Source organism: Onychomys torridus, chromosome 8, assembly GCF_903995425.1.
Source record: "Onychomys torridus chromosome 8, mOncTor1.1, whole genome shotgun sequence".
NCBI lineage: Eukaryota > Metazoa > Chordata > Mammalia > Rodentia > Cricetidae > Onychomys > Onychomys torridus.
Window position 1 is genome coordinate 88,220,773 of NC_050450.1, and position 23,806 is coordinate 88,244,578.

Sequence of the window (23,806 nt, forward strand, 5' to 3'; positions counted from 1 at the left end):
GAGCTGTTCCCAAGCACAACTCTGAAGTTCAGAGATCAACAAACTTAGGAGTCTTTGGGGAGAAACACCTGAACAGGTGGAGTGGTGTTAACAGAAAGGCATGAACTGTAGCCAGACAGAAGACCTGGGGTGGAACTTCAAATGCCACATCCTGTGTCTTTAATGCAAATAGGGAAACTTCCCTGAATCCCAGGAGTTTTTAACCCCCAAATGTCCCTAACTACACCTGCCTTGCAGGGGCCCTGAAAGAGGAGAGTTACAGACCCTCTGTAGAAGGCCTCACACAGTGGCCATCAACACTCATGAATATCTTCCCACCTTGTGTGGCCCACTCCCCCACTATCCACCCCCTGACGACATGGAGAACTTCTGGAAGATCTTCTCAAAACAGTCAGTTCTCTACATCTCTTTAAGTGTGGGAACCCCAGAGGAGTTCCTGGGAGGCCCCTTCAACTCTTCTCCCATCAGTTTAAACATGGAGATCACACAAGTTTTGCATCAACCAGAAAGTCAGCTTTATTAGCCCACCACCAGCAGAGGGGAGGGAAGACAGCTGGGGGCCGCGTTAAGGAAACAGGGTCCTGGCTCAGGCCTCCAGGATGTGAGGCTGGTATGGGCCAGGAGGCTCTAAGTGAAGCAGATTAGTTCCTGGAACTCTGGCTTTGGCTCTGGCTGAAGCTGGATGAGCCTTGCTCCTTCAGAATGGACCGAGGCTGTCGAGAGGATGAGGAGAAGGCTGCAAAAGAGGAGGGGGAAAGTGTGGTGGGCTCTGGGAGCTAAGTAAGCTGTCAGGCAGGGGAAGGGAGGCCCAGGGCTCTGGGAGGAGGGGTTTGGCCCTCATACCAGAGTCAGGCTGTGGACCCCATGTGCCTTACCTTCTCGAGAAGAATAGGACTGGCCAGATGAGTGTTGGGAGGAGGAGCTGCTGGGATGTGGGGGGAAGAAACGGTAGTGTTAGATATGCTGGGAGTAGCGGGGGGGGGGGGGGGGGCAGAGGTGCTATGAACAGGGTTTAAGGGCCAACTCACTGGATATCCTCGCCATCCAGCAGACGGCGGTAGGTGGCTATCTCCTGCTCCAGCCGGGTCTTCACATCCAACAAGATGTTGTACTCCTGGTTCTGCTGCTCCATCTCACAGCGCAGCTGAGCCAGCTGCTCCTCCACGCTGCTGATCAAGCCCTGGATCTGGGCCAGCTGCATGCAGTACCTGCCCTTGGTCTCTTCTAGGCTGTTCTCCAAGGATGCTTTCTGTGAGGGAAGGAAAGGGAGAAAGTTTAGTGGTGATGGTCGCTCTGTCTCTGCACTTCTGTCTGGGCATACTTTTGGATAGACATATGGATCTTGACCCCAGCTATGGGGTCATCAGAAGAGACAAATTGGAGAAGTGTTTTCCCAACATTCCAGCTTCAATGTCTCCATCTCTGTAATGGGTACCATGATGCTTCCAGTCTCATTCCCACGAAAAGAAAAGTGGAACTGGATGGTGACCCTCTTGAGGGATGGTGACTGGGGACCACACTGGGGTTGGGTCCTTCATACCATGCTGAGCTGGGACTGCAGTTCGATCTCCAAGCTCTGGAACACTCTGTGGAGCTCAGACACCTCGCTGCGGCCACTCTGTATCAGCTCACTGTTAGAGGCTACTTCTTTGTTCAGCTCTTCAGTCTGAGACAGGAGAGAGGAGGAGGCATGAGACTCTCTAAAGGCTCCCTGCCCGGGTGGCCTGGGGGAGTGAGCACAGGTGAGGTAAGTCCCACCTTGCTCAGGAACCAGGCCTCCGCATCTCTGCGGTTCTTCTCCGCCATCTGCTCATACTGGTCTCGCATCTCATTCAGGATGCGGCTCAGGTCCACACCAGGGGCTGCGTCCATCTCCACGTTGACATCCCCACCAGTCTGACCCCTCAAGGCAAGCATCTCCTAGGAAAGATCACAAGAGGGTGGTCACCTCTCCTGGGAAACTCACCAAACCAGCCTTTTGTCCCCAAACCTAGCAGCAGCCTCACCTCCTCGTGGTTCTTCTTCAGGTAGGCCAGCTCCTCCTTGAGGCTCTCAATCTGCATCTCCAGGTCGGTCCTGGCCAGGGTCAGCTCATCCAGCACCCTGCGCAGGCCATTGATGTCGGCCTCCACGGTCTGGCGCAGGGCCAGCTCATGCTCATACCTGAGAGGACAGAGATCAAGCTTCAGATGGACAGCCCTACTCTTTGGTCCTTGCCCTCTGCCCTCTGCCTAGCATGATGGCTGCTCACTTGGTCCTGAAGTCATCAGCTGCCAGCCTGGCATTGTCAATCTGCAAAATGGGCTGCGCATTCTCCAGAGTGGCTGCGATGATCTAGAATGGGAACGAAAAGATAGGAGGTCTGATCAGCCAGCCAGGGACCCTCTGCTCAAGGGAGAAAGACAGAGGCAGGCAAAGGAGTCTCCCCAAATCCAGTGATCACCTGACTGACTGGCAAGTCAGCTCCTACAGCTTCCCCCAGACAACTGGTTACTTCTCTACCCAACTCAGGATGCTCAGGGTGCAGTTCTAGCTACCACCACCCCTATCCCGGGGGCTAGAGTTAAGGAGCTGAACATTCAGCACAAAGTAGCCTCAAAAGCATTAAGAGTCAAGGTCTTAGTTCCAGCCGAGGCAGGGATGTTCGAAAGAGACCCTCTGCCACTTCTCTAGGTAACTCTGACCATTAGCCTCCAAAAGTCTTTAGTCTTCTTGCCTGTGTACTAGACTCTGTGGAAGTGGTTTCCTAAAGTCCACTGCAGTTCTGACCACTCAACACATCATCCCCAGAACCACCCACCTTGCTCTTCAGGTCCTCGATGGTCTTGAAGTAAGGGCTGTAGTCTTTGATCTCAGTGGGCCGCTGCCTCTGGTACCAGTCACGGATCTTCACCTCCAGGTCGGTGTTGGCCTCCTCCAGGGCTCGCACCTTGTCCAGGTAGCTGGCCAGCCGGTCATTGAGGTTCTGCATGGTCACTTTCTCACTGCCCACCAGGAGCCCATCACCACCACCGAAGCCACCACCAAGACCACCACCAAAGCCACCACCAAAGATGCCACCACCAAAGCCACTACCCAGGCCACCCCCAAAGCTGCTGCTGCTGCTGAAGCCCCCACCATAGCCACCCCCAATCCCACAAGCTCCCCCAGAGGAGAAGCGAGAGGAGCTGACTGTCATGCCCCCATAGGTGCTGGGAGCCCGGCAGGACCCTCCAGTCAGGACGGAGGAGATGCGGCTAGAGCCACCACCGAGGCCACAGGAGCCCTTCATGGAGCTGGAGGAGGTGAACTGGCGGCTGCAGGTGGTCATGTTGTTGAAGGCGAGAGCCTGAGCAAGTCAGCAGAAGGTAAAGAGAACAGCTCAGGGAGATGTGGATGCTGTGGGTGCCTCAGACACCAGGTTCCTTTATATGCACCTGGGGAAGGCGGGGCCCTCCGACTGCTGACTCTAGGTTCCCCTCTGGATTTCATCACTCGGTCCCGTCCAACTCCCCACTCTGGATTATTCAGCCCAGGGTGGACTCTCCTCTTCATGTGCTGGCTCAGAGTTCCCACCCAGTTCTGGGGGTGTGGGGCCGAGAGAAAAACACACAAATCAGAGCTAGTACTGACTCAGGCTGTGTGGCCAGGGCTTCTGTTCCTGGAGCCTGAGGGGACGGCAACAGTGAGGCCTTGATGCAGGCTGTTTTGAGGCAGCTGCATCCTCAGGCAGTGAGTCAACCTCTCAAGCTTCCCTGCCCTACAGTGAGAACCTCAGGTGTCAGGAGCTCCATTGATACACTCCCAGACTGTCTTGAGATGCTGTCGTGGGATTCCATGTGCCGTGCCGGAGAGCTGGGTTGTTCACTGTGGAACCTAAAGTCCTTCACCTCCCCTCTCTGTGCCGGCTTTCCCTCCACAAGGACAAGTCTGGGCTGGCTAGCTGCAGTCCTTTCTAGTTCTAAAAATCAAAGGATTCCTCTCCCGTGGCATCTAATTTGGATCTGGAGGCTGCCTGTGAGACACCAAGATGTCCACAGTGGTGTACACCATGGCGACCATACCCTATGCAGCCACACACTCACCCTGCCTCTTACTCACTGCCCAGTACAGGAGGATCTTATCACCCCTCTGAACCTGCAGGACACAATTGTCATGAAGAAGCATGCCTGGAGGACCCTACCCCAGTGGCCAGCCTCTTCATCCTTCTTTGCAGCCCAGCTGCCTTTGGAATCCACCTCCAAATCCTGGCCCCTAACGTAAGACACTGCACCTAGAGAGCATTCACTCCCAGCTCACAACTCCTCCATGCCACCTCTTGCCCTCACTTGCTCAGGGCTTCCCCTGGGGTCTGTAGTGGACTGTAGTAGGGGGGAGTTCCATCTGCTCCTAATTCTGTTAGTCTGCCCCCACCCCTACCTCCACTGCACCCCACCATGAACCTCAGAGTCCCCATGTGAAAACCATCTTGCCCAGAAGCTACCCAGCAGCTTTCTGGTGGCCACAGTTCCAGGATGGGTTTGGTGGCTTTGTTCATCCATTGTGCACAGGGTTGTCTCATTCCTTGTACTGCTCAAGGATACTGTCACTCTTGCTACACAGTTCCGAGAGGCAGGCCAGAGGTGGCTGTCAGTCCCACCACTAATCTACAGATGAAGGCATGAGAACACGGGGAACTCAGGGGGCTCCCAGAGCATCAGCCCCTGCAGACTCTCCACCATTGAGAGCCTCTCTCTTGGCACCTCTCAGTTCACATCTTTTTCTCGATCCTTGAATTAACCTTGTAGGTGAGGAGGATTAGGGGAGAACAAGAAAGAGGTGGGAGTCAACCCTTGCCACTCAGCTTACAGCCACCAAGCCAGACAGGCTCTCATGAGCCGTGCAGGCAAGGGGGCAAGTAAGCCCAATTCTCACCTACCTCCCCATAGCACCTAGTAGGAGTTCTGGCCACGGTGGGCACAGCCTTAGCCTGAAAGGAAGGATGGAGTCTGGACCCAAAGACAGTCTTCTGGGTACCACGGGCAATGCCCATGGCACTGGACTCTGCTCTTGCCCTTTCGTTCTTCTTTTGGAGTGGCAGGAGCCCAAAGAGTCTTGCCTGAGGCTGAGCTCAGCAAGGGCAGGGAATTTTGGTTTTCACTACGACAACTCGTTGTAGCCTGCTGGCCACCCAACCAGAGGTTAAAATACTCGGTGGAGGTCTCCCAACTTCTCTGGTCTTAATAGTCTCTAGTCTTGGGCTTCGGGAAGAGAAGAATTCAAATGGGACACATCAGTAGATCGAGCAGTAAAGAGTTTAATTAGAGCAAGCAAGGAAGAAAGAACACACTCTTTAGACAAGAAGGGGCTGAGCTGAGCGGCAGCAGCCTCCACACTGGCAGGCATGGGGCTTATATTTTCTCCTCCACATTGTCACCGTCACCTGCCATGTCCCTCTCCCAGGGTGCACATTTCTAGAAAGGGGGTGTGCTTTTCTTAGAAGCCCACTTTGTCTGGAACTTAGTCTATGTATAATATGCAAGAATACAGTTAAAGGGTTTAAGCGCCCCCCTAAAGTGAAAAGTTGGTGAGGGTAAAGAGGAGCAGACTACATCATGTGGTCTCCTGGAAACTAACTCTTGGAGTTGCTTTAATATAATCTGACTGGCAGGGCCCACTCTCACCCATTATATGTTTTGGGGGTCCTACGCTGGATTCAATCGCCACCATTATCTTTATACCCTTTTTTAAGGCCTTGAGCTGGCCCACCCATGTTCCTTCTCTTCTCTCTTTGGGAAGCCTGCTTAGTCAGACCCTCCTGAAGCAAACTTCCTGCCTAGTAAAAGCAAAGCTAAAATGCATGTTTTGAGGAGCAGACCTGCAAGAAGGAACCCAATACTGCTCACCCAACCCCAAATTTTGGCAAAAGGATCTCAAAATCTTGGGGGGAACCAGTCTGTTGATGGGCCTAGAATTCATGTCCAACCACAGACTCATCTCCCTTAAGATGAGAAATGGGGGGGGGGGCCGTTGGTGGCACACACCTTTAATCCCAGCACTCGGGAGGCAGAGGCAGGCGGATCTTTGTGAGTTCGAGGCCAGCCTAGTCTACCAAGTGAGTTCCAGGAAAGGCGCAAAGCTACACAGAGAAACCCTGTCTTGAAAAACCAAAAACAAACAAACAAAACAAAACAAAAAGATGGGAAATGGGCATCATGATCACCAAAGGCCACCAAGCCCCAACTACAGAAGGTGAAATGTTTGCCTAAGGTTTAACAGCATGAAAGGAAACAGAGACTTGAACCCAAGCTAAGGTTCATACCAACTCTCTCCCTCTCTCTCTCTCTCTCTCTCTCTCTCTCTCTCTTCTCTTCTCTTCTCTTCTCTTCTCTTCTCTCCTGTTTCACACACACACACACACACACACACACACACAGAGTCAGGAACACAGCACTCTTGTGGTATAAAGTCCTGTGATGCTTGACTCCCAGGCCATACCAACCACAGGAGATATTTGGAGAAGTGAGACTCCCTGGGAGTCAACTATAAAGGAAGAGGTTGTCCTGTGTTCCTGACCCTCTGAAGGGTCTTGGCAGGGCAAGGTTGTGACTAGGCCTCAGGCAGTTGGAGATAGCAGAGGAGTGAGGGACACTTCCTCTATGCTAGTGATGCATATTAATCCCAAAGTTGTCAGTACCTGGACCATTAAGCTACAGGCGATAGTCACCGAGTCCAGTAAAGCTGGCACCCCTCCAGGCAATGAACTCCTCCCCCATCTCTGCCTTTCGCCCCACCCCTTCTCAGATATGAAGTCATATCACACTTGAATTGGCCAGGAAATATCATTGGCCAATGCCACACCTCAACTCACAGCAGTTCCCAAACCCAGCAGATCATCGGACTCTCTACACAGACTCCTTGCCTGTGCCAACCCCTGCTTCAACATTGCCAGGACAAGCCTGGTCTTGGGGCTCTTTTACAAGCTCCCCAAGGGATTCCCAGGCTGGAGAAGGAGGAGGCAGCTTTGGGAACTGGGAGTTGAGAGGGTCCAGGGAGCCTGATATGACAGAGGGGCAGTTGCAGAGCCCCCAGCCCCTGGTGGATGCGTGGTGAGCCACAACAGAGCAGCCTGGAGTCAGGTCAAGCTTCTCAATCTCTGGGGGCCTCAGTTTCCTTCTCTGGGATGTGGGGATAACACTGGTGTCTCTCAGGCATGTTAGAGTAGAGATGAAATAAAGCAAGTACCTGGTAGACTACTAAGCACCGCTGCAGGTACTCAATAGGGTCTATAAAGCACCCACTATGTGCCAGGCCCTGACTCAATGAACAAGACAGAGAGGCCCTCCAAACGCACAGGCTGGTGAGAAAACTTGGTAAGGACAGTTCCAGTGCTGTGTATTTAAGTCTTGGTGTTACACAGTCATGAAAGGAGATAGAACAAGGTCCTCAGGGATGAACAAATGCTCATTCCTGGTTTTGTGACTAGTCCTGGGTCAGAAGGAATCTACATGGGTCAGGCCCTTCCTGTACTCCTCTCCCTCTTGCATGGCTGATGTCTGCTGCTGCCAAAGGCTCTCACACCAGTCATAACAAGGAGCCCTTGAGGGAGCCTAGGGCTCTGTCTAGCTGGGATGTGGGCCAGGGGCAGAACCACCCCTGGTTCTGGCACCTCTGTTCCCTCAACTCCTCATGAGACCCACACTGCATGAGGGTCAAGTGTATTGTCAGGCCCACCCCTGTGCCCCGGTCAGCAGTGTTCAGGGAAGAACTCCTTTGAAGTCTCTTGAGTCCCTGCAGACCAGACACTGTCCCTTCTTCCCCTTGACTGAGCGCAGAATGATAGGATTTGGAGGTGTGGGCAGACTGGGTATGGATAAACAGTGAACCCTCCATGGAGTCCCCCTACTCGGTCCCCAATCCAGGTTCTAGCACTCATCCCCAGTAGCCTGGACTTGTCTGAGATACCCCGAGACAAAGCCACTGAAGTTCTTTACACAGCCCCTTAGTGGGCCACTCAGTGTGGCTGTCTGACCTCATGATATAGGCACAGCCCTTCCATGGGGATCCCCCATGGAACACCCCACCTGCTCACTCAGGGGAGGACCACAGTCCAGGACTGTCTCCTGTCCTCCCCACACTGACTCCTCCTCCTACCAGTAAGAGCAAGTCCCCAGAAGGGGAAAGGCCCTTCCTGCTTCATAGCTGAGGGAAGGTAGGAGGTGGAGCCATGTCCTCTTCCCAGAACAGAGTGTAGGGTCCGCTCCCACCCTCACCTTGTCCTCTCTTGATATGTCAGGCTTCAGGAGACTAGCTGAGTCACGGCTTGTCAGAGCCTCAGTGTCTCTATCCACACAATGGGGCACCTCTCCCCACATTCTCCCTGCTTCCTGGGACTGTGATTCAAGTAAATGAGCTCACTCTCCAGAGTGAGCCATCCTGGCCCAGGCTGGTTCTTCTGGTTAGGGCCGGATGTACATCAGGGGCTGGGGGGATGTGTTTCTCTCCTGCCCCCGTCCAAGCTATACCTGCTGGCAGGCAGCTGAGAAGCACCGGCTTGATGGCACAGAGCCTGGGCAGCTTTGAGTCTCCCGGATGCTGCCACACCCCAAAGAGGAAACTCAGGCTCCCACGCCAGCATCAGCACCACTCTCTCATCTCTCATGTCATACTGTGCCCTCCAAGGTCTAGGAAGGGTCTGTGACCTACCCGAAGTCCTCACCCTCCAGGAGCTGGGACTCTTGCTGCTGTTCTCAGCTGTCCATGCCAGCCTCCTCTGACCCCAAGCTCCCACCACATCAGGGACTCTGACCCCTCCAGTGCCTTTGCCCTTAGGTTCTACCCTCTCTGCCTGGCACTGGGAGAGAGAAGGTGTCTCAGGGTGCTGGTAGAAGATCCCCCCTCCCAAATCCCTGTAGTGAATTTAGACAAGGAACCCTATTTAAATGTCTTCCTCTACCCCCAGTCCTTGAAGAAAACCAGGAAAGCAGCTGCCTTGCTCAGTGGCTTCCAGGTTTTACTCAAAAGACGTCTAGGTACCAAGGATGTCCCTGACTCTGCTGCTCACAGCTGCCACCAGAATGAAGCTGGTCTGGCACTCAGGGGGCCCTAGGTACAGGTGTGGCAGGAACTGCCCCACCTCCGTTTCCCCAGGAGTCCACTTCCCTCCATCACCTTCACCCCAAGAGTGGAATCAAGCCTACCGACCACCAGGGAGAGGGTCGATGCTCTCTGCCATGGCCCTCCACAGGGCCCCAGCTCATCCCTATCCTTAGCTGACTGCTCACATGAGGAGACATTAAAACAAAGGGTCCATTCTTCATTCTTCCTTCTGTCCCTGCTAGGAACCTTTTCTAAGAAGCAGAGGTCTCCCACACAGCCCCAAAATAAGGCCATGAAAGCTCCTCTTATGGGTTCATGAGACTCCTGCAGGAACCTGAACCCTTAACCCACCTACTCTACCCACATGGGTAGGTATGCCTCTCCCCATCCTGGCCCACCTCCTCTCTCAGGGAGGAGCCAGGGATTGGATGAGTCATCCCTGGGGAATCAGGCTCCTGCACCTGAGATCTTCCGGTCCATTTATGGGTGAGACATGAGACTGCTCAGAAGGAAGGGACTATGTGACTGCCCGAGGTCACAGACTGCACAGGGGACAAGAGAAGGCTACCTAGGGCCACCCATGATACACTGACTCTACTCCAAGGCTGGCTTGGCCTGAACCATCCATCCCACCAAGGGGAGATAACTTCAGGAGATGCAAAGTAGGCTCAACTCTCTTTACCTAGTCTAAGCTGACCAATGACCTTTATCTACAAGAATAATGATGGGTATCCACAGATTGCTTCTCCTGTACCCTGCACACACACACACACACACACACACACACACACACACACACACACACACACACCAGTCCACCCAGTGCCAACATTCAGTGTTCAGAACAAAGGACACAGTTCACATCAGATCAACAAGCTTTAATAGCATCAAGAAGAGGCTGAAGCAGGGAACTGATGCTGGAGAAGGCTACAGGCTACCAAGCAGTGAGGGATGCTGCCTCTCTCTGGCTAGCCTCAAGGAGCTGGCCAGAAGGAGCTGAGTCCTTAGCGGGTGGTCTGGTGGACCTGCTCCCGGGATGAGATGACCTTGCCATCCTGGACCTCTTCCACAATGGTGCGCACCTGGCGGGTGGTCACGGCTACAAGAGAAGCAGACACTTGGGCCATGGGCAAGTGAAGAAGCTACTCTCGGCCCTCAGTCCCCTGCGTGGAAGCCAGTGGCCTACCCCAGATACTGCAGAGTCTCTGTTCACTTCTCAACAACACACTGTGCGTACACCCCTTCTGGCTTCATTTGCCTCCTTTCTACCCCACACTCTGCTGGGATCTCTGTGTAAGCCATGGTCACTCAGACAGACTATTTGATTCTGACCCACTTAGTCCTTCAAGAGAGTGGCTATGTACTCACTACACGGAGTACTGCATAAAATGAGTCCTATATCCACTCCTTTGTAGTCTCCATGCTATGTCCCATCTCCTTCACCACATGGAGATGCCCAAGACAAACCCCATGTGCTCATCATCTCTGTTAGACTAGAAGCTTCAGAATGAAGATGATATCCCTACCCCCACCCCTGGAGACTGAGATCTGGAGGCCAGAGACAATAGCTCTCTACCTCCCATCAAGCTCAAGTCCCCAGAGACAAAACTGCTCTGGCCCAACAGTAGGGTATCAGAAACAAAGATGTTCTCTCCACCAGATGACCTCTACTCATCACACTACCGTCTCCAGGGTAACCAATCCTCTCTCCATGCCCTCATCAGACCAGTCTTTGCCCTTTGCTCTTTCCTCTGAGCATCAGTTCTGAACCTTAGCAGGTTCATTCCTCTATGCCTACTGAGGATTAGCCATCATTCCCTGAAACTCCTTAGGGACCCTGGCTCAGCAATGTGTTAGTGGCTTTCCTGCCCCCATGCATCCCCCTACCCCAGCCTTCAGTCACCAAGATCCTTACGTTCTTTTGGCTTGTACGTCAGGCTGAAAAAAAAAAAACAAAAATGGAGAGATTAGATGAAGTCTGAGAGTCCCTTCCTCATCCCTAAGGCCCTAACCCCGAGGCCTCTACTCACTGGGCATCCTCGCCCTCCAGCAGGCGACGGTAGGTGGAGATCTCCTGCTCCAGCCTTGTCTTCACGTCCAGCAGGATCTTATACTCCTGGTTCTGCTGCTCCATCTCACAGCGCAGCTGAGCCAGCTGCTCCTCCACGCTGCTGATCAGCCCCTGGATCTGAGACAGCTGCACGCAGTAACGGTTCTCTGTCTCGGCCAGGCTGCCCTCCAGGGATGCTTTCTGCAGGAGAGCAGGAGATGGTCAGTGAGATTGGCAGAGCTGCCTCCCAGGGGCTGGACCCATCCCTGCGCAGAGCAGCAGCATCCCTACCATGCTGAGCTGGGACTGCAGCTCGATCTCCAGGGCCTGCATGGTGCGTCGGAGCTCAGAGATCTCACTCTTGCCGCTCTGCACCAGCTCGCTGTTGGTGGCCACCTCACGGTTCAGCTCTTCAGTCTACAGATAGGACACAGGAACAGAAGTATGAGCCTGGACCGTTCCCCAAGTCAGGTGTTCCATGTCCCCCCACATGCTCAGCCCAGAGCCCAGACAGGCACTTGGATCTATTCACAAGCTATCCCTTAGTGGCTGTGACTACCTTCCTGATGCCCCCCCCCCCCCGCGCCCAGCCTGTATCAGTCTTGTCCCCAAGCTCCCCACTTCCCAAGCCCTGAAACATTATGGTTAATCTCTACAAGTCGGAGGCAACAGAGCAAGAACCAGCCAGGACATGTAGCCCAGCCCCTGGTACTGATCCCTGGCTTCTTAAGTGAAGGTGGAAATTCCCAAGGTCTTTACCCTTCTCCCTTGATTCCACCAGGCACCGCCCACTCATCCCCCAGATGACGGACTAGATTACACCAGCTCTGTTGATGCAATGCACTCCTGACTCTGTAGAGTCTGCAGAGTCGGACCAGGACAGGGCATCCCTAAGATGACATGCTGCTGTTGGGGCTCAGGCCCCCTCCAGCCTGTTGGGACTGCAACAGCTCTCACCTTGCTGAAGAACCAGTCCTCCGCATCTTTGCGGTTCTTCTCCGCCATCTTCTCGTACTGATCACGCATCTCCGACAGGATGCGGCTCAGGTCCACACCAGGAGCTGCGTCCATCTCCACATTGATTTCACCGCCCACCTGGCCTCTCAGAGCATTCATCTCCTATGAGGAGAGGGGAGGAAGGTGTGGTCAGCTGGGCCAGTGTTGGTCCCACATTCTCAAGCCTTCCTAGCCCACATCTAGGTCTGACCCCCCTCTCCAAGACCTTTCGATCTGCCCCGCCTCTTCCCTCTGACCCTCCTCCTATGGATATGTGTGTGTGTGTGTGTGTGTGTGTGTGTGTGTGTGTGTGTGTGTCCAAATGCCCATGTGGAGCCCAGGTTTAAGAGTTGGAACTAACGCAAGCATGTGAGCATCTCCCTCCTCTACTGTCATTATGAGCGAGGCAAGGACACGAGAGAAGGCCTCTATGAGGCCTGGAAGGTCCCTAAGGTTCAGGGATGCACGGAAGCCCTGGACCACAGGAACCAGGGCTCGACAGAAACGACAGCCCTACATATGACTAAACCCAACAAGACCTCTCTCCCACGCCCTCAACCGCAACCCAGCCCCAGGGCTCTGCCGCCCACTTCTCGTCTTCTCTGACCTGCTGACCCTGCCCCCTCACCTCCTCGTGGTTCTTCTTCAGGTAGGCCAGCTCCTCCTTGAGATTCTCGATCTGCATCTCCAGGTCTGCTCTGGCCAGGGTCAGCTCATCCAGCACACGGCGCAGGCCATTGATGTCAGCCTCCACGCTCATGCGCAGGGCCTGCTCTGTCTCAAACCTACAGTGAGAGAGAACCAGAGACTTCCAGCTAGGCTACTCTAACACACAGGTCCTCGTCCTGTGTCATCCCTGCCCTCCCTGTGTCCAGAGCTGGAAGGACATATAAGGGAGAATCCGAGAGTGGAATGGAAGTAAGTTGCAACCCTGAGGGACCACCACAAGGCCAGACACCACATCCCTGGGCTTCAGGACTCTCCTCTGCCCGCTCTTCTCCCAACCCTCTTCAGACATTGCTGTCTTTGCTCATCCAACTGAAAGGTCAGCTCCCAGTTCCCAGGACCTCTCACTCCTGTCTTCTGGGAAGTCAGGATGAGGAAAGGTACCCCAGATTCCCTGCTCAGCGTCTAACCCTCTAATTGGGACTCACTTGGTGCGGAAGTCATCAGCAGCCAGACGGGCATTGTCAATCTGAAGCAGGATGCTGGCATTATCCACAGTGGCCACAAGGATCTGGAAAGATGGCGAACCATTAGGTCATTGAGTTTAGGGGAGCTCAGCCCAGGCCCATGTTCTGAGCCAGGCTTCCTGACTGAGGCCCAGATTCACTGCCTTCAGAGAAACCCCTTCATCCTGCCAGCCACTCCCTATGCAGTGATGCCCTTGTGAGATGGGCAAAGGGGAGTCCAGTGAGCTGAAACGTGAAACCTGACCCTGGTGCTTGTCTGCTCATGAGCAGACCCTCCTCTTATGCCAGTCTCAGCCTGAGACCTGAAGAGGTCTCTGGCTGGAAGAGGGACAGAGAGAGAGAATGTTGGGATAGCCTCAGGACAAAAGCTGTCCCTGCACCCCAGCAAGCATGGAGAGGCTGTGAGGAACCCCTATTTTCCTATACCCCAGAAGGCATCACTGTGGGTCTCCCTAAAAAGGTGGCTAGAGGAGCCCTAGCCAGTGGTAATTCTACACCAGAAATCACTAGTTCTGGTAAATCTGGGCTCTGTCCTCAGCCCTACCTTGGAGATTGCTAAGCTACCACTTGAGGGGCAAAGAGAACACAGGAAAGCCAAGGAAGTCAGAAAAGAAAAATCCCCTAAAACATTTCCCATGAGAATCTCATGCCCCATCCCACTCCTGCTTCCTCTCTTGGGATTGATATGGAGCACGTTATCAGATCCCACCATCCAAACCCCTCCTCACTGGGACACTCACAAATCCAGCTCCACTCTATGGAACCAGCCCTCCACCTATCCCCTTGTGGCCTAGACATCATTGACACGAGGACTCAGGACTGCCCGAGGAGGAAACAGACATTCCAAAGGAGCCCTGTGATGCCAGCTTGTTCCCAGCCCAACCAGTTGCCCCCACAAAGGGAGGATGTGGGTCACACAAGCTCCTAGAAGCCAAACCAGAGCCTGGCTGCCCTATGGCAGTCCCAGTGGACTCCAGACCTTGATGAGGGCAGGAGGTGGGTAGTTTAGGACCCTCCTGCCAGCAACCCTACCTTGTTCTTCAGATCCTCGATGGTATGGTAGTAGGAGCTGTAGTCACGGGCTGGCCCTGGGGCCTGCTTCTGGTACCAGTCTCGGATCTTCACCTCCAGCTCCGTGTTGGCCTCCTCCAGGGCACGCACCTTGTCCAGGTAGGAGGCCAGGCGGTCATTGAGGTTCTGCATGGTGGCCTTCTCCCCTCCGGCCAGCAGCCCATCAACACCCCCGAAGCTGCCTCCATAGCCACTGCCAGTACCAAAGCTGTAGCAGCTGGAATAACTATTGCTCCCAAGGGCACTGCCCAGGCCACTAGCTGACCCCAGCCTGCAGGAGCCTGCACCCAGGCTGCCAGACAGTCGGCAGGAGGTGCGGGATGAACCGCCCCCAAGGCCAGAGGAGCCCTTGATGGAGCTGGAGGAGGTGAACTGGCGGATGGTGGTGGTCATGGTGGCAGCAGGCAGCGGATGTGGAGCTGAAGGGCTTGGGAGGAAGAGAGGCGCCAAGGTGCGTGCTGGGCTGGGGCTCGCCCGCTTCCTTTATAGGGCAGCCAGTGGGCGTAGCGATTACAACAGCTTCTCTGCTGTTTCCATTCTCCTGGGTTTTCATCACCACTGGCCACCCGCCAGCTCCCAGGTGGCTACGGGCCCCCTCCCCTCCCACCACCGGGGCTCTGCCTCATTTCACCAAACCCTGTGCTGGGTGTCATGATCGAGTGTGTGTGTGTGTGTGTGTGTGTGTGTGTGTGTGTCTGTCTGTCTCTGGTCTCAGGCCTGTCACCTGTGATTCAGGCAGGCCCTCCAGCTACGATTTCCCATGACCTAATACGGACAAGAGGAGCTGGCGACGTCACCTCCACTCAGCCCTCCCAGGCAGCTGCCACCCCGGCTTGATGGGAAAAATGAAGTGGGGAGTTAGGCAGCCCCACACACACCTAAGGTGGCTTCCCTTCTCAACACACCACCCCACACATGTGAAAAGCCTGGATCTGGATCTGGGGGGTCAGGAAGACTGGTTACCCATCCTGACTTGAGATCTGGGCTCAAACCCACCAGGCCCCACCACACAACACAGAAACTACCTCAGGACTCCAGTTGCCAACCCAGGCAGGAAACTGGAGCTTAGCAAGGAATGCAGTATCCAAACAGGCCCAGCTCACTCAAGGAGTGGGCTGGCCTCCTGCTCTTCACTCAGTACAGCACCCCCAACCCAAGCCTCTCCTCTAAGCAACCCCAACATCCAGGGACACATCTTGGGATGAGGCTTCCCCTGGCCAGTTTTCTGAATCGGTTCCCATTCCTGGGTCCCCTAGGAAGCCTAGACTTCTCTTCTAGACCATTCCTGTCTTCTTTCCTGCAGTACAACTTCCAGGACCAGGTGGGTAGGATAGAGGTCAGGTAAAAGCTCAGGAGGAAGCAGAGCTATGTATGGGAAGGATGCCTTATTAAAGGAAATCTGTGGAGCCATAAAGAGCTTGTCTCCTTCCATATTCCTCTTCTCTATCATGAGAGATCTCAGAGGGGAATGGGACAACTCAGGCCCCAGCCAGGAGAAAAACTAAAAGAGCTTCCTTCAAAATACTCTTACGCACTCGGGAGGCAGAGACAGGTGGATCTCTGTGAGTTCGAGGCCAGCCTGGTCTCCAAAGCGAGTTCCAGGAAAGGCGCCAAGCTACAGAGAGAAACCCTGTCTCGAAAAAAAAAAAAAATACTCTTACCCCACCCTACCCCTACCGTGTTCCTCACGACAAAAACCACAACATGGTTCCCAGGGTGGGCCACGGGACCCACACCATCTAGCCCCACCTACTATGCTAAGCCCAGCCCTAGGTCCTAAGGTCCTGGGAGGCCTGCTGGGCGGAATGTGGTCATGTTTCAGACTGTCAATAGGTTCCTCCTCCCAGACAGGTCTAGACAGCCCCCATCAGCAGCTGGGAGAGATTTCCCCAATAGCCCAGGAGCTGCCAAGCCACCAAAGCAAACAGGATGCCCCCCACACTCACACAGCCCGGCTGCCCCACCCCACACACACCCCCAGGGAGCCAGGTAGAGCCGGTCTGGCTTCTTGGGCTGTCTCTGAGACAGCCAGGCTGCCACCCCCTCATCCGTCAAGGCCCTCGACCACTCTGGGAAAGTCACCTTTCTCAGCCAGACCCCTGAACCTTTGTTTTAATGCAGGTGTCCTCTAACAGGTGTGGTACCCAGAAAGTCTGCAGGCCCTCCCAAGGACCAGCATCAGAGACCAGAGGCAGACTCTTAGGAACAGGATGCTCCATATCTCCACCCTCAACCCCTCCTTCTCCTCCCCTCTTGACTTCCAAGGCACCCTGGGCCTGGATGGAGTGGGCAGAGCAAGTAGGCATGTGACAAGCGATACCAGACGCTTAGTATCCCCAGCCCCTCAGCCCACGCTGCCCAACCAAGCTGATGACCGGACAAATGAGGAGTTCAAGACCAGACTTCTTCATAGCTTTATTAGCAGCTCCTGCAGCAAACTCAAGGGGCCCCTCTGTAAAGGGCAGCACAAGGCAGACACAGAAGATAATGGATAGCTCACGGGAGCTCAGGCATGGCAGTAGATGCAGGGAGCTGCAGCCTCAGCCCCTGAGGCTGGGCTGTCACATGCAGAAAGGGTCTTCAGTGGGTGGAGCGGTGCACCTGCTCTCGGGAGGAGACCACCTTGCCATCCTGGACTTCTTCCACAATGGTGCGCACCTGGCGGCTGGTCACCATGGCTGTAGATGGCAGGGGTGGGGGGCACAGGGAACCTCAGGCAGGAGCCCCTACCAAACCTGCCACCTGGCCTGTAGCATCTTTAATATCTCCCAGCGTCCCATACACAAGGCAGGATAGACTCTTACCTTCTCGGGAAGGTTGGGAGGCCATGGATGAGGAGTATTGCGTAGCCAGGCTGCAAGGAGAGAAGACCCATCAGCCCAGAGGTGTCACAAGCCAGCAGGGCCCTGGGAGCACTGCTGGGAAGGATCAGCAGCTGGGGAGGCCCCAAAAAACGTGAGAGGGATCCCACCAATTGGGAAATCACGGCTAGGAATTCACAGAGAACATCACAAACCTAGGATCAAATGCCATAGGCTCCTCAAAGCAGGAGGGAGAGAAGAAGTAGCCCGGGGCATGTTGTGGCTATATTGTGGCTACTAAACCAGGGTTTACAAGGAGACGCTGCACAAGTGGATTTTCCATATCCTGAAGGGCCCAATAAGACTCCATTTAAAGCAGGAGAGTGACTAGACTATAGATAAAGTTCACTATTCTTGGGAAACAAACGTGTATGACTAAGCCTGTAGACCCCAGGACACCCTTGGCTTCCCAGGGAGACTTTGGTCAACATTTCCAACTCCATATCAGGGTGTCACATGCCCTACACCTCACCTTGTCCTGGCTAATGATGTCACCAACCACAGCGGACCAATCATCCAAACCAGAAACCCAGGGTCATTGCTTCTGACTCCTCCACATACCCCCTCAGCATTTATTGAGTAAAAACTCTGAGCCATGCACACACACACACACACACACACACACACACACACACACACTCACTCACACACACACTCGGGCATCCCATCCTGCTGTCTACCCGACTCCCGCCCCTAGCTCTCCAGACTCTTGTCAGCTGGCCAGACACCCTGTCCTAGCCTCCTGATGTCTCTCCTCTTCCACTGCAGCCCATGTCTCCCTCTATAGCCAAAGCAAGTATTCCCAAAGACCTAGGTGACCTTTCTTCTGCTCAACGTCACTCTGTGGCTCCCCATGGCCCACAAGACCTGGCCTCCATGCTGTCTGTTGGTACTGATGACAATGCTCAGGGTCAGGTCCACTCCCTTTCTCTTTCACCCCTGCATACCTCCACATTCACATCTAACTGCTGACATTCCTGGGACAAAGCCGTGTCCAACCCAGCCTGGTAGATGCCTAGACCCCCACTCACTGGGCATCCTCTCCCTCCAGCAGGCGGCGGTAAGTGGCGATCTCCTGCTCCAGCCTTGTCTTCACATCCAGCAGCACCTGGTACTCATGGTTCTGCCTTTCCATGTCACAGCGCAGCTCACACAGTTGCTGTTCCACACTGCTAATGAGACCCTGCAGCTGCGCCAGCTGTGCCCCATAGCGTGCCTCTGTCTCTGCCAGGCTGTTCTCCAGTGATGCTTTCTGTGGCCCAAGGGACAGATAAGCAGTGAGACAAGAGCTGGGCCCTTCCCCACAGACACCCAGAGATGGGTCCCATCTGGGTGACTTATATGTGTTTCCAAGACAGTTGGGCAGTAACTAGGGCAGAGGGGCCCATGGGATGGGCCGAATGGGTTGTTTCTGGTTCTCCCAGTGGGGGTTCTATGTGGCAAGGCTCAGCAGAAGTGACAAGAACCAGATAGGACAGGGATGGTGGCCCACCATGCTGAGCTGGGACTGCAGCTCAATCTCCAGGTTCTGCACAGAACGGCGGAGCTCCGTGATCTCCGTCCGGCTGCTCTGCAGGGCCTCCGTGTTAGTGGCCACCTCACGGTTCAGCTCCTCCGTCTGGAAGGCAGGGTGAGCACAGGGGCTAAAGGAAGCTTCCAGAGGGGACAGAGACTAGAGGCTATCCCTCAGCCCTCTCCTCCCAGGGCCACCCCTCCCTGGCCTCAGAGGAGCTCATAGGCATCTGCATCCAGAGCCCCTCTGTGCCCACAAGGAACGAGTGCAGTGGATCTAGCTCCTGCAAAGGACCCTTGCTGAACTACAACACCTCAAAGCAGACACTGGAGATTATTGATGTGTTAGTAACTGTCCCCAGAACCCACAGATATTCATTCAGTAGGTGTTTATCCAAGGCTTGACCTACATATCCAAGCACACACATGCAGCAAACACCTGTGGTGGGTGGAGCCTGAGCCAAGTTGGGTGGTCTGGATCAGTTCCCCAGGCCACAGTCATACAGTCTGAGCTTCACCCGGGCCTCACATTTACTTTAAAGCCTGAGCACTGGGTTTCCAAAGACTCTGAGAATGACCCAGGCCGTGCCGACAGGTAGCATGTGCAGCCACACATGAGCACACCTGCCCCTCAAGGCCACCCACCTTGGTGAAGAACCAGTCCTCAGCATCCTTGCGGTTCTTCTCTGCCATCTTCTCATACTGGTCTCGCATCTCATTCAGGATGCGGCTCAGGTCCACACCCGGTGCCGCGTCCATCTCCACGCTGACGTCCCCGCCCACCTGGCCACGAAGGGCATTCATTTCCTGGGCAGAAAGGACAGCAGGAGATCACCCAAGGCCACTCTGGGAAGAAACCTTGGTCCTCAGGGAAACAAGCAGACAGCCAGGCCAGCAACTCCCCTGTAAAGCTGCAGACAGACGACTTGCCTCATACTCAAAGGGCTGTGGATTCCATCGGTCTCCCCCCACACATGATGGCACGAGGGTGCCTAGAGCCTACTTTCCAGTTTGTGTGAAATAAGAGAAAGATAGTTCTCCAGTGAGGGGGAAGGAAAGAGAAGGCAACCTCACCCTACTCCCTGACCTCTGGCCTTGTCTCTTAGCCATCAACCCTACAGTATAAGCAAGGGGTTAGCCAGCCTATGGCGGCATCCATCCAAGCCAGACCCTGTTAAGCAATGCTGGTCTGGTGGAAAGAAGCAATTTTTCACTTGGTCCCAAAGTTAAGGAAAGCCCTTTCCAGGGGCCCTGCATTTAGGAATCAGGCTCCCCCAGCCCAGGACGGGCAGTGTTGAGCTGGGAAGGAAGCCACCGAGGCAGGTCTAGACAGCTGCTTGAGTCCAAGTGGGGTCTTAGACTTCCAGCCTTGCACTGCGCTCTGGGAACATAAAACTCAGAAGTCTCTAGCAAAAGGAGTTGGGGGTGGGGAGTAGCGGAGATGTGGGGTCAGACCTACAGGTGGATGGGTACAAATCAGACAGGCACAAGGTCAAGTCACTGTGCAGGGCTGGATATGTCTCGAACCCTCTCTGAGCCTCCATTTCTGTGGTGCCAAAGGAGGAGAGCAAGAGTGTCTTTCCCCAGCCATGTTGTCAGCAACTACAGTAAATCAGTTTTAATGCTGGGTAAATGTGCCTTGTTATAATTAATTATAATAATTAGCACTGTGTGTTAGCCTGATTCACTCATTAGTGAGTTAACTGTCCCCGCATAGTCAGCCAAGCCTGCAGGGATGCACGGAAGAAGTCTCTTAGAAGGAATGGCTCACTGAGGGTCAGCACCAGGCTAGGAACCCACTGGTGATGAGGACTGGACCTAGTACACAGACAAGGACCATCAGAAGTTCTGTGGCCCCAGCTCCACAGCCAGCTTCTCCAAGGTCTCCAAAGCTGGCCTCACCTCCTCATGATTCTTCTTCAGGTAGGCCAGCTCCTCCTTGAGGCTCTCAATCTGCATCTCCAGGTCAGCTCTGGACAAGGTCAGCTCATCCAGCACCCTGCGCAGGCCATTGATGTCGGCCTCCACGCTCATGCGCAGGTTCAGCTCTGTCTCGTACCTGCAGGGTTGGAGGTTGGGGGCATGATCCACATACCATGTTTGTGCTGTGTGCAGAGCAGAACCCACCACCAGCTCCCTGGGACAGCCATGAGGCACAGACTCACTTGGTACGGAAGTCATCAGCCGCCAGGCGAGCATTGTCAATCTGCAGCACGATGCTGGCGTTGTCAATTGTGGCTGCCAGGATCTGGAGGCAATGGTGAGCTCCATGAGCAAGTACCCACCACAGAGCCTCAGAAGGCTCTGCTGTACTCTACTTGCATGCAGCCTTGCATAGGAAAGGCAATGAGGGTCCCCGTCTTTGAACTGTGGTTTCAGGAGCTACCAAGCCCTCCAAGTTCCCACCAAGTGACAGGACATGACACCGTGACACAGAGAAACAGGCATCCATCTGTCATCATGGGGTCTAAGATGCCTGGGCCTTATCCCCAACTAATTCACTTCCATGCTCAGCCCTACCTGCTCCAGAAAACCCCCGTCAACCCCCTCCCCCATCTCCCTCACAGCACTTACCCATCTCTGAGACAACCTTATCCCTTAGCCTTGTACATTTTTTTATTAGAATTCCCTCACTATACTCAGAGCAGCCTGGGAACAAGGCCATACCTGCCTGGTTCTCTTTGGACTCCCCAGGCCCGGGCACAGTGCCTGACCCAGAGTCAACCCCCAGGGTATATTTGTCTAATTAATTATGTAACTAATTAATTGAGTGATGAGGTTATGACCAGCCCCTCCTCAAAGCCAGGACAGAACCTAAGAAGATACAGGAAGTTCATTTATTATCACTACTGTTGTCAATATTGTTGGAAATGCCCAAGGCTGGTCCCAAGTAAGAGTCATGGGGTTGGGGAAGAGAAGAGTACAGAGGAAAACTCACCTGGTGACAGGAGCTAGGTGGAAATTGTCATAGTGTAAGGCTGACCCAGGAAGAAGATGTCTTATCGGAACCATCCCGTCTAAGGCCACCTCAGCCCCCTCCAAGACCCCACTCCAAGCTCTAAGTTCCATGCAGTGACCTGGCCAGGCTGAGCCGAAGGGTCAGGTCGCTTCCCTTCTTCTGCCTCACCATCTGTAGCCTGCAGAGACCTATCCCCACCACCTGTATACTCAGGAAGCCTAACCGAACATTCAGAGTAGGGTATGGAAATCCAGGGTGCAGGGTTGGGGGGGGGGGGCTCTGCTCAGAGGAGGTGGTGGTGCTGGCTAAACCCTAAGCACAGAACACTGACTCACCAGGACTCCCCTGGGTTTCCCCCGCTGCCCCAACAAAGCCTGGTATCTGATCTGGCAAGGCCAGGAGTTCTGTTTCCAAGGGAGATTACAGGAATCCCCTGCCAGGTGGAGGACCTGGGCAGGAGCAGACAAAGCCCCTCACTGGGCTGCTGTAGGGCTGGCTTTCTACCCCAGAGCCTGGATTGGCCTCACAGCTGCCTGGGATCAGACTGGGGCCAGCCTGTCTCTAATGACCCTCAATCCCTGCCTTTCACTAGGACCCTCCCGGAGCATGTTTGTGTTAAGACCTGAGCAGCCACATTTACAGAATGCCAAAGTCATTTTCTTAGCAAACCAAGTATGTGAGGGGAAGAGATGAGGTCCTCTTCAGTCAAGCTAGCTTCCAGTCTGAGTTAAAAAACAGATGCCGAAATAGCCACCAGAGAGGAAGAGAGACCCACAACTAATGCAGCTTGAGAACACCCAGACCCTGAAGTCAGCATAAGAAACAGGGCATAGACTGAACATAGAAGTGTTGAAGGAACACCAGGATTCTGGAGCAGAAGACAAGCCATCCATCAAGTAGGGCTACCTGGAGAAGGATGAGGCTGCGGAGAGTAGCTCCAGAGGAAAGATGGTACCTAGCCTCATGTCTCAGCATCCACACCAGACATCACCCACCTCCCAGACCTTTTCTCGGGCTATTCTCTATAGCTGCAACGCCCGCAGCTGCCTTCAGTGTCCTGAAGCTGCCCCATCCTTCCTCCATCACCCACCCCAGATAAACTCCCTGGGAAGAGAAGAGTTCTCCTCCATCCCCTTGGAGACTCCTCAAAGAATACACAGCCCAGGATAGCCTACAAGCTCGGGATTATTCCCAGAGACGTGAGAAAGGGAGAGATGAGCGGTCAAAGGATGGAGGTCTATGGTGGAGAGGATGTCTTCCGCTATGGGAATGGAGTGAGTCTGATCAGGACCTTGGGCAGACAGCCGAAGGTAGGTAGGGGATCCCACCTTGTTCCGCAGGTCCTCTATGGTCTTGAAGTAGGGGCTGTAGTCACGAGCGGGTCCAGGGCCCTGCTTCTTGTACCAGTCTCGGATCTTCACCTCCAGGTCAGTATTGGCCTCCTCCAGGGCATGCACCCGGTCCAAGTATGTGGCCAGCCTGTCATTGAGGTTCTGCATGGTCTCCTTCTCATTGCCCCCTAGAAGGGCATCGGACACACCAAAACTAGAGCCGAAGCCCCCGCCCAGGCTGCAGGTGTAGCCGCCACCATAACCACTTCCCAAGCCCGCCGAGAAGCGGGAGGATGTGACCGACATATTGCCACAGCTGCCACCTCCCAAGAGGCTGGGAGCCCGGCAGGCACCCCCAACTCGGACAGAGGACATCCGGGAGAACCCGCCGCCAGGAGCACAAAGGCCCTTCACGGAGCTGGAGGTTGAAAATTGGCGGATGCTGGTAGTGGAAGCCATGGTATCTGCAGGTCAGGTAACAGGGTCTGGAGTGGATGGAGACCGTGGGCTACCCTTTATAGCCAGGCTGAAGGAAGACTGTGCCCCTGGTCCTTGAAGTCCAAGCCAAAACCCCAGCCTTGTAATTTGCCTCTGTTCCAGCGAGCCACCCAGGGCCTGAGGCTTGGGCTTGACCTGTGTAACACATCCCTGTATCCTGAGGCCCCCTCCTGTGTCTGTCCAGCCTGGGCATCAGTGACCTCTTAGTGGTCCATTGTTCTGTTTCAGAACAAAGATGGTATTAGAGCTGTAGCCCCAGGGCAGGGTGATCCTCCATC

General features: G+C 54.5%; 3 protein-coding genes across 6 annotated transcripts; all 3 read right to left on the bottom strand.

The window, feature by feature from the left end:
• Positions 1-491: 491 nt before the first annotated feature.
• Positions 492-3,313, bottom strand: Krt16 (keratin 16). 3 transcript variants are annotated; one of them, XM_036196717.1, is made up of 8 exons: positions 2,801-3,313; positions 2,252-2,334; positions 2,007-2,163; positions 1,759-1,920; positions 1,541-1,666; positions 1,029-1,249; positions 876-922; positions 492-736 (listed from the first exon to the last, which is right to left on the bottom strand). In XM_036196717.1, the coding sequence occupies exons 1-8, from the start codon at positions 3,308-3,310 to the stop codon at positions 642-644; spliced, it is 1,401 nt and encodes a 466-aa protein (XP_036052610.1). In that variant the 5' UTR covers positions 3,311-3,313; the 3' UTR covers positions 492-641. The 3 variants fall into 3 exon arrangements, with proteins under 3 accessions (XP_036052610.1, XP_036052609.1, XP_036052611.1); XM_036196716.1 differs by having other exon boundaries at positions 876-925; XM_036196718.1 differs by having other exon boundaries at positions 642-660; positions 896-925; positions 2,801-3,310.
• Positions 3,314-9,888: 6,575 nt separating this feature from the next.
• Positions 9,889-14,818, bottom strand: Krt17 (keratin 17). Of its 2 annotated transcripts, XM_036196683.1 has the most exons (9): positions 14,481-14,555; positions 14,329-14,439; positions 13,258-13,340; positions 12,732-12,888; positions 12,065-12,226; positions 11,399-11,524; positions 11,088-11,308; positions 10,973-10,995; positions 10,023-10,156 (listed from the first exon to the last, which is right to left on the bottom strand). In XM_036196683.1, the coding sequence occupies exons 1-9, from the start codon at positions 14,553-14,555 to the stop codon at positions 10,062-10,064; spliced, it is 1,053 nt and encodes a 350-aa protein (XP_036052576.1). In that variant the 3' UTR covers positions 10,023-10,061. The 2 variants fall into 2 exon arrangements, with proteins under 2 accessions (XP_036052575.1, XP_036052576.1); XM_036196682.1 differs by having other exon boundaries at positions 9,889-10,156; positions 14,329-14,818.
• A 1,944-nt stretch (positions 14,819-16,762) lies between these two features.
• LOC118588307 (keratin, type I cytoskeletal 42) lies at positions 16,763-23,569 on the bottom strand. The gene is made up of 8 exons (XM_036194556.1): positions 23,028-23,569; positions 20,906-20,988; positions 20,643-20,799; positions 19,386-19,547; positions 18,721-18,846; positions 18,260-18,480; positions 17,172-17,221; positions 16,763-17,045 (listed from the first exon to the last, which is right to left on the bottom strand). Exons 1-8 carry the CDS (start codon positions 23,487-23,489, stop codon positions 16,948-16,950), a joined length of 1,359 nt encoding a protein of 452 aa, XP_036050449.1. The 5' UTR covers positions 23,490-23,569; the 3' UTR covers positions 16,763-16,947.
• Between the last annotated feature and the right edge of the window lie 237 nt (positions 23,570-23,806).